The sequence below is a fragment of the Nycticebus coucang genome, chromosome 24 (genome assembly GCF_027406575.1).
Source record: "Nycticebus coucang isolate mNycCou1 chromosome 24, mNycCou1.pri, whole genome shotgun sequence".
Classification (NCBI taxonomy): domain Eukaryota; kingdom Metazoa; phylum Chordata; class Mammalia; order Primates; family Lorisidae; genus Nycticebus; species Nycticebus coucang.
In genome coordinates this window covers 29224272-29237453 of record NC_069803.1, presented here as the reverse complement: position 1 = coordinate 29237453, position 13182 = coordinate 29224272, and the positions used below count along the sequence as shown (strand labels likewise).

Genomic DNA, 13182 nt, shown 5'->3' with positions numbered 1-13182 from the left:
TTTGTGATGATTATTTGGACAAAACCTTTTTTTTTTGTAGAGGCAGAGTCACTTTACCGCCCTCGGTAGAGTGCCATGATATCACAGGACTCACAGCAACCTCCAGCTCTTGGACTTCCACGATTCTCCTGCCTCAGCCTCCTGAGCACCTGGGACTACAGGCGCCTGTCACAACGCCCAGCTATTTTTTTGTTGCAGTTCGGCTGGGGCTAGGTTTGAACCCGCCACCCTCGGTATATGGGGCCAGTGCCCTACTCACTGAGCTACAGGCCCCACCCTGGACAAAACTTTTGATTTCCTGAAAACGAACCAACCAAAGAAAAAATACAGCAAGGCCTCTTTCACGTACAGAACTTAGTTTTGTTCGGCATTTGAAAAAGTCTATCTGACCATAAAATCCTTTTTGGTGTAAAACCTTTCCTTGCATCAGCTCCACAGAGCGTGAAGTGCTCCCTCACTGGCTGCTGCCTTCAGGGGAATCAGTGTGCCAGCCAGAGTACTTTTATGGGTCTGTGTCAAATGCCACTGGTGGTGTTTTCTAGGCTGGAGGCTGGGTTGACTATAGCAGATCAACAGGACTGGATAAAGGAATGAATGTGTTTAAACGCCTATGAAGCGACAGGAGTTTTCACATGTTGAGCTATGTGATCCACACTACAACCCAGTAGGGCAGATGTTAATTTTTGCCTTTAACATCAGCAACAACAGATTCAGGGAAGACAGAGTAAGTGGCATCATGAGATTCAAGCACAAATCTAATTTCAAGTCTTGAACTTTTCCACTAGAGTACACTGGAGAGAATAGAGAGGAGGCTGGTGACATGACGCACCACAGTCTACAGCCACTGGAGACAGAGCAGGTTTGATGCTTCTCAGAAAGCACCATCCCTAGCACACTGTCACTATTTGGTGCGTCTGGTAGCTCACTAGCAGAGCTTTCTTTGACGAAGTGTAATCGTCATTTCACCCGACTCAGTTTGCTCTGAGGGAAAAGCCCTGTTTCCCAGCATGTTAAAAAAAAATGAGCAGAAATAGTTTCACATCAAAGCTGCGTAAGGATGCGGTACCAGTCTGAGCAAACAAGAGCCTGGCAAAAGTAAAAGAAAGATCTGGGAAGATGTCCATAGGGAACTTTGAAAAGCTCTGACATGTTCCTGGGGACCTAAAAGGATGCACACGTATCCAGGAAACTCTCGAAGCAGCCCCACTCTCTCAGCTGTGGCTGAGCCCCAAGCCTTACACAATCAGGCAGTGAAAGCTAACGCAGAGTGGTGACTACCTGCGTGTTGACATCGCATCCCAGCACACACACAGCCCCTCAGCAAAGGGGAGGACAGAAGACTTACTGGTTTGAGACATTTAAAGAAATCTGTCAGCTGACCACTTAGCTAGCTATACAACCAGACTTCAGACTTTCATTATCAGAATACAGATTCTTCAAAATCAGTCCAAGAAAGTCACTAAACAGCAAAAAACACAACAAAAATACAGCAGTAAACACCAATGCTCAGAGGGTAGGGGAGTCTAATTTCCAGATATGCCACACTGGATTACTGAAGCGTCAGTTAAAAAAATTGCAAGACACGGGCGGCGCCTGTGGCTCAGTGAGTAGCGCGCCGGCCCCATATACCGAGGGTGGCGGGTTCAAACCCAGCCCCGGCCAAACTGCAACAAAAAAATAGCCGGGCGTTGTGGCGGGCGCCTGTAGTCCCAGCTGCTCAGGAAGCTGAGGCAAGAGAATCGCGTAAGCCCAAGACTTAGAGGTTGCTGTGAGCCGTGTGACCCCACGGCACTCTACTCCAGGGCGGTACAGTGAGACTCTGTCTCTACAAAAAAATTAAAAAAAAAAAAAAAAATTGCAAGACAAAAAGAATCAAGAAAGCATGGTCTATACATGGGGGAACAGAAGACAGTCAAAAGAAACTGTGCCTTGGGCAGCGCCTGTGGCTCAAAGGGGTAGGGCGCTGGTCCCATATGCCGGAGGTGGCAGGTTCAAACCCAGCCACGGCCAAAAACCACACACACACACAAAAAAACAAACAAAGAAAGAAACTGCGCCTAGCGTGCAGAGCCAACATATTGGACTCACTAGACAAAAACTTCAAATCAGATATTAAAAATATCTTTGAAGAATAAAGGAACAATGCTTTAAAAATGGGCAGTCTAGGCCGTACTTTTGGTGACCAACTGGTTATGTGTCCTGGAACAGGTCATTTAACTTCTCTGAATATTTCTTTAATGCTATTATTTTATTTCCGATTAATGTGAGGGTATAAACAATTAGATTACGATGTTTGCATTTGTTAGGTAAGGTCCCCGTTGTAGTTGCATCCCTCACCCAGGTGTGCCATATACCCTGACATGGTGCCCACTGGATGAGAGCACAACAATCCCCTCTGCCCCCTCTTCCCCCCCCCCCACCATATTTCTTTTTTTTTTTTTTTTGGAGAGACAGGGTCTCACTTTATGGCCCTCGGTAGAGTGCCGTGGCATCACAGCTCACAGCAACCTCCAACTCCTGGGCTTAAGCGATTCCCTTGCCTCAGCCTCCCGAGTAGCTGGGACTACAGGTGCCCACCACAACGCCCAGCTATTTTTTTTTGGTTGCAGTTCAGCCGGGGTCGGGTTTGAACCCACCACCCTCAGTATATGGGGCCGGCGCCTTACCGACTGAGCCACAGGCGCCACCCCGCATATTTCTTAATCTATAAAATTAGAGGAGTGTACAGCTGAATTATAAAGGCTCTTCCACATGTAAAACACCATGTATGTAAAGAATTAACACTTAAAATGGTTGCCCCAGTTATGCAACACAGTTATACACAGTTAATTTGTGTGTGGACTAATTTTAAACAGAACCAACTCTCGGACACGATCTTACCTAATATGTAACTGGCTCAGAATATAAGTACATACTACATGTAATTTAGTTTATACTTAACTATATCCTGTCCATTCTTACAAATAACACATTAATATAGGACCAAATCCTGGTCTCTCGTTTCACATCAGACAGGATCCAGGCTCGAATCTTAACAAGGTCAGTGGGAGGGTCATCTCACACGTGAGCCCAACTGTCATGCTATGAACTACTAAAGGATCCTCAAATCTTAGTGACCAAAGAAACTAGGTGAACAGTGGACTCACCTTTCACTTTCATTGTTGCCCAGAAATGTTCCAAACTGGGAGGCATACGCGTGCTCAAAGAGCATGATGAGGAAACGCTCATTAAACTCAAAAGAACAGGGGAACTGACGCAGTATCTGCCATACACAGTCCAAGAAGAGAAGAAACACGGGTGCCTCCCACTTCTGCTTACTAGTACAGTAGGCTGACTGTGCGCAGCGCTGCTGGAATGGGTGCCCAGCCTAAGGAAAAGATGGAAACGTGGTAGTCAGACCCTAGTGAGACCGCATGATAGCGCGTTCCATGAACGCTATTTCACACAAATACAATGACATTGTTTGTTTTGTTTTTTTTTTGAGACAGAGTTTTACTCTGTCACCCTCAGTACAGTCCTGTGGCATCGTAGCTCACAGCAATCCCACTCAAGTGATCCTCTTGCCTCAGCCTTCCAAGTAGCTGGGACTATAGATACCTGCCACAATGCCTGGCTAGTTTTTTAAGAGACATGGTCTCGCTCTGGCTCAGGCTGGTCTCGAACTCCTGAGCTCAAGCAAGCCACTTGCCTGGCCCTCCCAGAGTACTAGGATTATAGGCGTGAGCCACTGTGCCTGGCAATAAAGTTGTTATTAAATGGAACATCACATATAATGCAACGGTACTCAACCTATGGGTTGCGAACTGTATTAAAGGGCCGTGGCATTAGGAAGGTTGAGAACCACTGAATTAATAATTTCTTAGTTTAAAATAAACACCTAAGTGCAAGTTTTAAATCCTTAACAAGGCTGTGCAGATAAAGCTCATGATCATAGGAAATGCAATTGTCTTTGGGATATCAAATGGAAGAATAGTGAACTTAAGTAATAATGAACTTAGGAAGTAAACCTTTCTGGGTCTGTAAAATTTGAAGTAAAGTCAAAGAACATAGCTCTCAGTTACAAAACAAAGGACAACCATTGTCTTCTATCTAAAATATTGTCGAATGTTTTACAAGCTGCATAACCCTCACCACTAAATGAGGCAAATATGGGAGTTTGACAGACAAACCATAAGGTCGGCTCTGATATTAAATCTTTAATTACATTTGGAAAAAGGTATCGTCTTGAAGACAGCTTTACAAATTATTTTATATTTTATATTTTAATTACACTCTTTTCCCAAAAATACTGGAAGAGTTTGCCATCTACTGACCAAACTAAATTTAAGAATTGCTTGGCCTCCCTGCCCAAAACCCAAACACTGACCTCACCAGAAACCACACTCCACTGGGTATTTTTCACAGACCTGCCTCTCTTTGGGTTGTTACACTATCTTATCTGACAAAGATAATGTCACGAAAACATTACAGCAGTTAATGGGATTTTGATGCCACTTCAAATGGCAACACATAAATGAGTCCATTCCACTGTTTGTTTACTGTGTGCCGAAGGCAGGTCCTGAGCATCCTGCCCGCTGCTCTTCCTGCTCATCCGCCCCCTCCCTAACCAGCTGAGATGCTTCTCATTCTTTAAGATCCAGCTAAATGTCACTGCTTTCACAGCCTTCGCCCCACTGCTGATGGTCTTTGTGTCAAGACCAAGACCAAGCTTGGGGAGATACAATGTTTTACATTCTTTATGTTTTATATTCTTTATTTTTCCCCCTACATGTCACACAGTACAGCTAACAAGGATCTGTTAAGTGAACGTGGTGTTAAGCGAGCAATACAGGCAAAGGGAGATCCAGAAACAAGGGAAAGATAGATTAATTGCCCTATAGAAAATTAAATACACAAATTAAAAATTTTAACCAATCAGCCAGGTATGGTGTAATCCTAGCACTCCGATAGGTCAAGGCTGGAGGAGTTCATGATCAGCCTGAGCAAGAATGAGACTTTGCCTCTACTAAAAATAGGAATATTAGCCGGGTGTTGTGGCAGGCGCCTGTAGTCCCAGCTACTTGGGAGGCTGAGCAGGAGGATGGCTTGAGCTCAGGAACTTGAGGTCACTGTGAGCCAGGCTGACACTAGTGCACTCTACCCTTGGCAAGAGTGAGATTTTTGTCTCCATCAAAAAAAAAAAAAAAAAAAAAAAAAAGAGATCAAAAGACAAATGAGATCTGCACTAATAAGAAAAAATCATTAGTTTTAAAATTTTTAATTTAAATTCAAATACATATTCAAATATATAATTTAAATATAAATTCAACATTTTATCTATTATGTCTGCCACCACAAATCAGGCTCACAGCACCAAACGGCTTCTCGCACCTGCAGCCACTCCCTCTCCATAAGGGCCTCAAAACCACGGATGGTCCTGCTTCTTGGTTCCAAGATGATCTGGGCCAAGGAGGTCACCTGAAGTGTGGAATCAATTCCTTCTGTCCCGTGAATCAATATTGAGGCGCCTTCCCTGATAGGAAAATCCAGAGCACAAATGGGATACTCCCAACATGGTCAATGGAGTCTGTTAATAATAAACATTTATTGAGTACAATATTTCAGTTTTATATAACCTGCTCTGACCAGTAGAGTTTAGTTTATCTTTTTTTGGGAAAAAAATAAGACTACAGTTGAATCTCAAATTTCACATGGTAAGAATCTCTTTAAGTTTAACAAATTTCACAGAAATTTTTAGCTAAATTTTCACTCCCTTTACAAAATCTAAAAGTAGTTTGTTTTTTTTTTTTGTTTTTTAGATGGAGTCTCAAGGTGTCGCCCTCTGCAGTGTTGTGGCGTCACAGCTCACAGCAACCTCCATCTCTTGGGCTTATGTGATTCTCTTGCCTCAGCCTCCCAAATAGCTGGGACTACAGGTGCCCGCTACAACGCCCGGCTATTTTTTGGTTGCAATTGTCATTGTTGCTCCAGCTGGTCTGGGCTGGGTTCAAACCTACTAGCCTCAGTGTATGTGGCCAGCGCCCTACCCACTGAGCTACAGGTGCAGCCCTAAAAGTAGTTCTTATCACGGCAGGCACTTACCTTTCCTGCTTTAATAGTGGATTAAAGCCATTTCTCATCAAATCTATTAACGTACACTTTATTTTTCTCACCTTGATTCTTCCTTTCCATTATCAGCTAACTATAAAAACACCTTCATAAACTGTGATAGATATGACAAATAAGGCCTGAATGACATTTTGAGAAGATAAAAACAGGAAAAAACAAAAATATACAACTGTCCAAAAAGGCTGGGCAGTGTGGCTTACACCTGTAACCCTAGCACTTTGGGAGGCCAAAGTGGAAAGACTGCTTGAGCACAGGAGTTCAAGAGCAGCCTGGGAAGATCAAAATTTTTAAAATTATCCAGGCGTGGTGGCATAAGCCTATAGTCCCCTCTACTCAGAAGGCTGAGACAGGAGGATCACTTAAGCCTGGGAGTTTGAGGTTGCTGTAAGCCAGGCTGATGCCACGGAATTCTAGCCTGGGCAGCAGAGAAAGACTCTGTCTCAAAAAACAAACCTGTTCTGTACCTAGGGTTGCCTTGATCTGCATCATCTTATTAATGCTGATGAAAAGTCAGACTATCTGTGACAAATGTTTATTATAACATGTTTCATAAGAAAACAAAAGTGCCTGTACTTATAATTTGTAAGGAGAAATCTGGTAAACTTAGGTTAAGAAGAAACAAAATCCTCAATGATGGTTTCCCTGCCACAGAACCTTGGTCTTTAATTTCATATTTTATTGGCTAAATGAGTTTCACCTAATGCCTAAAACAAAAAGTAGTGATAGCCTGGCAATCCTGACTCAAAGGAACTTAACCTGTTCTTGGTTCCATCCCTACTAACTTACCACATGATCTTAGCAACTCATTCTATTATCAATTCTCTCTAACCATAAAAAATTACATATGCATGTGTATTTTCCTAATTAGGAAGCACCAACAAAACAAGGTCTCAAAGATAAGTGCCATCCAACTATGTGCTGACAATCCTTACACCTACCCATTGTTTCAGTAGAAATCCCCGCTTTAAAAGCCCAATTCATAATTGCTAAGTCATGGAAGAAGCCCAAGTGCCCATCGATCCACAAATGGATTAATAAATTGTGGTATATGTACACCATGGAATATTATGCAGCCTTAAAGGAAGATGGAAACTTTACCTCTAACATGTTTACATGGATGGAGCTGGAACATATTCTTCTTAGTAAAGTATCTCAGGAATGGAAGAAAAAGTACCCAATGTACTCAGCCCTACTATGAAACTAATTTAGGGTTTTCACATGAAAGCTATAACCCAGTTACAACCTAAGAATAGGGGGAAGGGGGAGAGGGAGGGGAGGGAGGGGGGAGGTGGGTAGAGGGAAGGGGATTGGTGGGATTACACCAGCGGTGCATCTTACAAGGGTATATGTGAAACTTGGTAAACAGTCTGTGAATCTAGTGAATGATGTACACAGCTATGATTTAATAAAAAAAAAAAAAAAGAAATCCCCGCTTTGAAAAGGGACTTTAAGCTTCTGCAACAATTTATACCAATCCTTCTGCCCCTTTTCAAGTCTTCTGCCTCAAGTCTCAAGGAGTAGCAATCTTTAACTGAGTGAATGAACTAAAATCACTTCTTAGCATTCACATCACTACCATAAGGTTTTCTCGACTCGAGATCCATATACAGTGGCACAAGGACTTTGTAATATCTGACAGATTATCAAGGTCATTTTGCTGTGTAACAAAATTACATGTTTCCTTTCAATTGCTATTTCAAAAGTAAGGAGGGAAGTTTGGTCCTCTAAGAAGAAATTTTAAAAACTTCCTTTCATTCTTTTTTACAGTTTAAGAAAATTGGTAAATTAATAATTTAAGCATTTTATAGAAAAAAATAAGTGTTTTAGTATTTTAAAAAATTGTGTCCTAGAAGACATGTATAGGTCCATGGTTCACATTAATTTAATAAACATTAATTATTTATTAAATACATGACTCGGGGTTCATACCTCATCAGTGACAGTGCTGACAATCTTACATTTAACAAATGATGTGACCATGGAGTATGAAATAGCCACAAACTTTAACAATCTATACACGTGTGTCTGGATAAGAACAAAGTCTAGTCCTCAGCACGTGTCCACTCGGGAACACGGAAATGCACTTTACCTGTCAATACACTGAGCTGCGAGACAGGCAGCTGTCAGGATCTCTTTGATGTGAGTCAGCCAGTTAGAGGCCTCCAATTTACTGAGCCATCGGTCCATGTTATGTGTTTGCTCGTTACAAGCTTCCACGAGTTTGATTAAGCTCTCCTGAAGAATATGATATCTTTTAAACATAAGAAAATAAAAAATTAAAAAGGAAAACAGGATGCAGAACGATAAAGGAAGAAACCAAACCAAAAACTCAGCTTCCAATATATCCAAGAGCAAAAGTAGTTCGAAATACTATAAAAATACTTACCATACTGTATAGGAACTTGAGGTTAAGGTTTGAAAAACTAATATTTAAACACTGTTATAAAGACGCTTGAAATGCCTATGCTGGTAACCTGCTCCTCATCTGAAAAGATTAAAACGCATTCATGTAACTGGATTATCTGACTAGGGGATGTAATCATTTTGCAACAGATTACGTCTGCAATCCTTTTATTGTTGCTGTTGAGACAGTCTCACTTTGTTGCCTGGGTAGAGTGCCATAGTGTCATCGTAGGTCACAGCAACCTCAAACTCTTGAGCTCAAGCAATCCTCTTGCCTTAGCCTTCCGAGCAGCTGGAACTACAGGCGCCTGGCATAGTGCCCAGTTAGCTTTTCTATTTTTAGTAGAGACAGGGTCTCAATCTTGCTCAGGCTGGACTCAAACTCCTGAGCTCAGGTAATGCACCCCCCCCCCAGCCCTCCTCGAGTGCTGGGATCATAGGCAGGAGCCACCATGCTCGGCCTACCTCTGTAATCTTATTCCCACTGACCTAACACTGGACGCCTGGCACCAGTGACACCCCGACCCAACACTGGACGCCTGGCACCAGTGACACCCCTGACCCGGCACTGGACACCTGGCACCAGTGACACCCCTGACCCGGGCACTGGACGCCTGGCATCAGTGACACCCCTGACCCGACACTGGACGCCTGGCATCAGTGACACCCCTGACCCGACACTGGACGCCTGGCATCAGTGACACCCCTGACCTACCACTGGACGCCTGGCATCAGTGACACCCCTGACCTACCACTGGACGCCTGGCGTCAGTGACACCCCTGACCTGACACTGGACGCCGGGCGTCAGTGACACCCCTGACCTGACACTGGACGCCGGGCGTCAGTGACACCCCTGACCTGACACTGGACGCCTGGCATCAGTGACACCCCTGACCTACCACTGGACGCCTGGCATCAGTGACACCCCTGACCCGACACTGGACGCCTGGCATCAGTGACACCCCTGACCCGACACTGGACGCCTGGCATCAGTGACACCCCTGACCTACCACTGGACGCCTGGCATTAGTGACACCCTGACCTACCACTGGACGCCTGGCATCAGTGATACCCCAGACCTGACACTGGACGCCAGGCATCAGTGATACCCCAGACCAGCCTGGATCCCACTGTTTTTTAGCTCCAGCTCCCTCCTGCTCAACCAGAAGCACTCAAACATCTCCCACTTACAGAAAACAGAAGGAATAAGTTTTGGAGATCTATTATACAAGATGGTAACTATAGTTAGTAACAACATACTGTATACTCAAAAATTGCTAGGGGCATAGATCTTAAATGTTCGCCACCAAAAAAAGTATGTATGGTGAAATATGTTAATTAGCTTGAGTGAAACACTTCACAATGTACACGTATATGAAAACAACACATTGTATACCATAAATCTATACAGGGTAGACACAAAGTTCACGTGCAATTCACTATGTTAAACTAATTTATTTATTTATTTTTTTCCATACAGAGTCTCACTTTGTCACCCTTGGTAGAGTGCTGTGACCTCATAGCTCACAGCAACCTCAAACTCTTAGGCTGAAGCGATTCTTTTGCCTCAGCCTCCCAAGTAGCTGGGACTACAAGTGAGCATCACAATGCTCAGCTATTTTTTTAGAGATGGGGTCTGCTCTTGTTTAGGCTGGTCTCGAAGTCCTGAGCTCAGGTGATCCACCTGCCTTGGCCTCCCAGAGTGCTAGGATTACAGGTGTGAACCACCTCGCTCGCCTTGTAAACTATTTTAAATTTCACACAAACTTTATGTCTACCCTGTATAATTTTTATCTGTCAATTAAACCTTAGTAAAGCTGACCCCCGCCGCCCCCAAAAACCCAAAACACATTAAGATGTCCAGCCAATAACTGACCCTAGATTAACGTACAGGTTCATTTGAGTACCTGTGATTTTGGACAGCTAAGAGCTTACCCATTTTAATAACTTCAAATAAGACTCCTTTCTACCCCTGGGATCGCTTACCTCTCAATTGACTTATGAATTCGCCTCCACTGGGGATAATGAGCTTCTTGTTCAAAGCCACCTCCTTTGGCCCTGGCTTGCTGAGCCACATTTAGAGGGCGGGTGTCGATGACATAGCCGCGCTTTCCGGCCCTGAGGGTGGCATTGATGAGCTTCTCATCTTCCTTGCACCTCCTGCCATTTGTGCCAGTGAGTGGCTGACCACTTCGCATAATTACCTAAAAGCACAATACGGCTGCATCAATTACAGTTGCTTTTAAAGTTTCTGAAAACAGAAAGAAGTCAGCAAGATTAAGAGTATTTCAGAAACAACTGTGGGGCACTCTGGAGATGGATCTGACCTGAAAACAAGAAAATATCTGCATGTATTGACAATAGTTAATAACTAAAAACAGATAAATCTTGCATTTTTACACATTTTTTCCACCTACTACCTCAAAATACTTCCCCACAATAAATTATATCACTTCTTTAAGATCAAATACTACAATTCCTTTAGTCTGGGAATCAAGTACCTGGCAGACCAGGCCCTGTAATGAAGATGATGATGATGATGATGATAATAATAATAATGATAATGGCCTCTGAACCAATAAACCTGGACTTCAACTACGTATACATCGGGTTAACAGATCTTCACAAGCATTCTAAAGAGGAAAGGCACCAATGGCAAAATTTAAAAGGTCATGGCTATTCTTTGTGCTTGGGGAATCATTTTCAATACTTCAAAAGCTGCTTGATCATTATTTATTCTCCAGTGGTCTCTGCCATCCTTTGCAGCATTAACCACTTGTCTCCAAAGACTACCCGATCAGCTATGTATTTTGAAAAGTTTGCTTTAGAAACTTAAAAAAAAAAAAGAAAAATCATTATCGGGCAGTGCCTATGGTTCGGTGAGTAGGGTACCAGCTCCATATACCTAGCGTGGCGGGTTCAAACCCAGCCCTGGCCAAACTACAAAACATAGCTAGGCGTTGCGGCGGGCGCCTGTAGTCCCAGCTACTCGGGAGGCTGAGGCAAGAGAATCACCTAAGCCCAAGAGCTGGAGGTTGTTGTGAACTGTGACACCAAGGCACTCTACCGAGGGCGACAAAGTGAGACTCTGTCTCTAAAACAAACAAACAAAAAAAAAATCGTCTACTTTACTAATCTCTTTCCTGGTAAATGATTTAGAGTAATTTAAGAGACCACCAGTATATACTGTTATCTTAATCACCTTGACCTTTAATATGACCTTAAGAAAGGTTACCCAAAGGATGACAATGGTTACCTTTCAGAAAGCACTTCCCATTCAAATGGACACACAACATTTAGTATCAATTGTTAAAATGCTTTATAATAAATCCTTCTGACGAGCAATTCTACGAAGCAAGCCTAATGCCAAAACTAAATTTTTAAGCATCTTTTTATCCTAAATATCCATTTTTTGACATATTACTGGGGAGAAAAAGGAAAATGGAAGACAGCTATAACTCATCCACTAATTTATTACTGTATTTCAAAATGAGAAGCAGAGTTTATTGCTGAAAGAAAATGAGAGGGGAGAAAGAGATTTAGAAAATATTTAGGAGACAAATTCCCAGTGAACCCTTGCCTATTCAGTCCCGATTCCTGTGATTACTAAAGTTGTGACTAAATGACATTTGTCACTCTTCTCCCTTTGAAAATAAAAATGTCTGCTCAATTCACATCATACATTATTCTGGGCAGAGAAATTTCTCCTTTTTCTATCTTAAGAACATTGCTCTGGGCAGTGCCTGTGGCTCAAAGGAATAGGGCACTGGCCCCATTTACTGGAGGTGGCGGGTTCAAACCCAGCCCCAGCCAAAAACTGCAAAAAAAAAAACAAAACAAACAAACAAAAAAAAACATTGCTCTTATCATTAAATAAACATTAGCTTCATTTTCTAGCGGGGCTTTCTGAGGACAAGCAGGATCGTGGGAACGATTCAGTCGTATCCTCAACACAGAAGACCCCATACTCCTGAGTCTCTGAAAGTTACAGGTGGCAAGTCCTGGTCAGTCCTAGTGGGAGAGACCTGACCAAGCACTTCAGTGGACAGACACAGACAGGGGGAACCTTTCTAAGACCAAGTAGTAGAACTGTGCACTCACCATTCCATTTTTTTTATGGTAATAGCTTAGTACTGGGAAGCGCCCTCCGTGTCGAAATGTAGCTACCTTCCGGAGAGCTTCATCATCAATGGATTTGGGCACTATGACAATTGGAGGGTATGAGGGACAGATAGCAAATTCCTTATTGACATAGCTTAGCCTCCATTCACTGGTCTGAAAAACACAAAATGAAAAACACAAAATACTTCAATGCTAAGCAAGAAGCTCAATGTCTCAAAATAATCTAAACAACTAAAAGAGACCTTAGAGATCAGCTTTCACTGGCTGCTGTTGGTCCTTTAATCTTTCGTGTAACTTTTATCAGGTTACACAAAAACTGAGGATTTATTAATAAAACTGTATTGACTTTATAGATCAGTTCAGAGAGGATGAATCACATCTTTATAATATTCCATCTTCCTGCCCATAAGCATAGTGTCTGTCCATTGATTAAGCTTTAATTTTTCCCATAAAGTTTTGTAAGGCTTTCAGTAAGTCTTAGATATCTCTCCTTAGATATATTTCCAGAAACTTTATAATTTTTGTTGCATTTTAATTACAGCTATATA

The 13182-nt window shown here is 42.6% G+C and overlaps 1 protein-coding gene and 1 pseudogene across 1 annotated transcript in view; both read right to left on the bottom strand.

Moving 5' to 3' along the window:
- The window catches only part of MTMR9 (myotubularin related protein 9), a 31885-nt gene that overhangs the window by 5578 nt on the left and 13125 nt on the right, over window positions 1-13182 (bottom strand). Inside the window, exons 4-8 of the mRNA XM_053578668.1 lie at window positions 12614-12787; window positions 10499-10716; window positions 8198-8359; window positions 5371-5512; window positions 3147-3367 (exon numbers count right to left, since the gene is read on the bottom strand). Of these exons, the coding sequence (XP_053434643.1) occupies window positions 3147-3367; window positions 5371-5512; window positions 8198-8359; window positions 10499-10716; window positions 12614-12787 (917 nt within the window). The remainder of the gene's footprint in view (window positions 1-3146; window positions 3368-5370; window positions 5513-8197; window positions 8360-10498; window positions 10717-12613; window positions 12788-13182) is intronic.
- Window positions 3006-3100, bottom strand: LOC128576610 (uncharacterized; annotated as a pseudogene).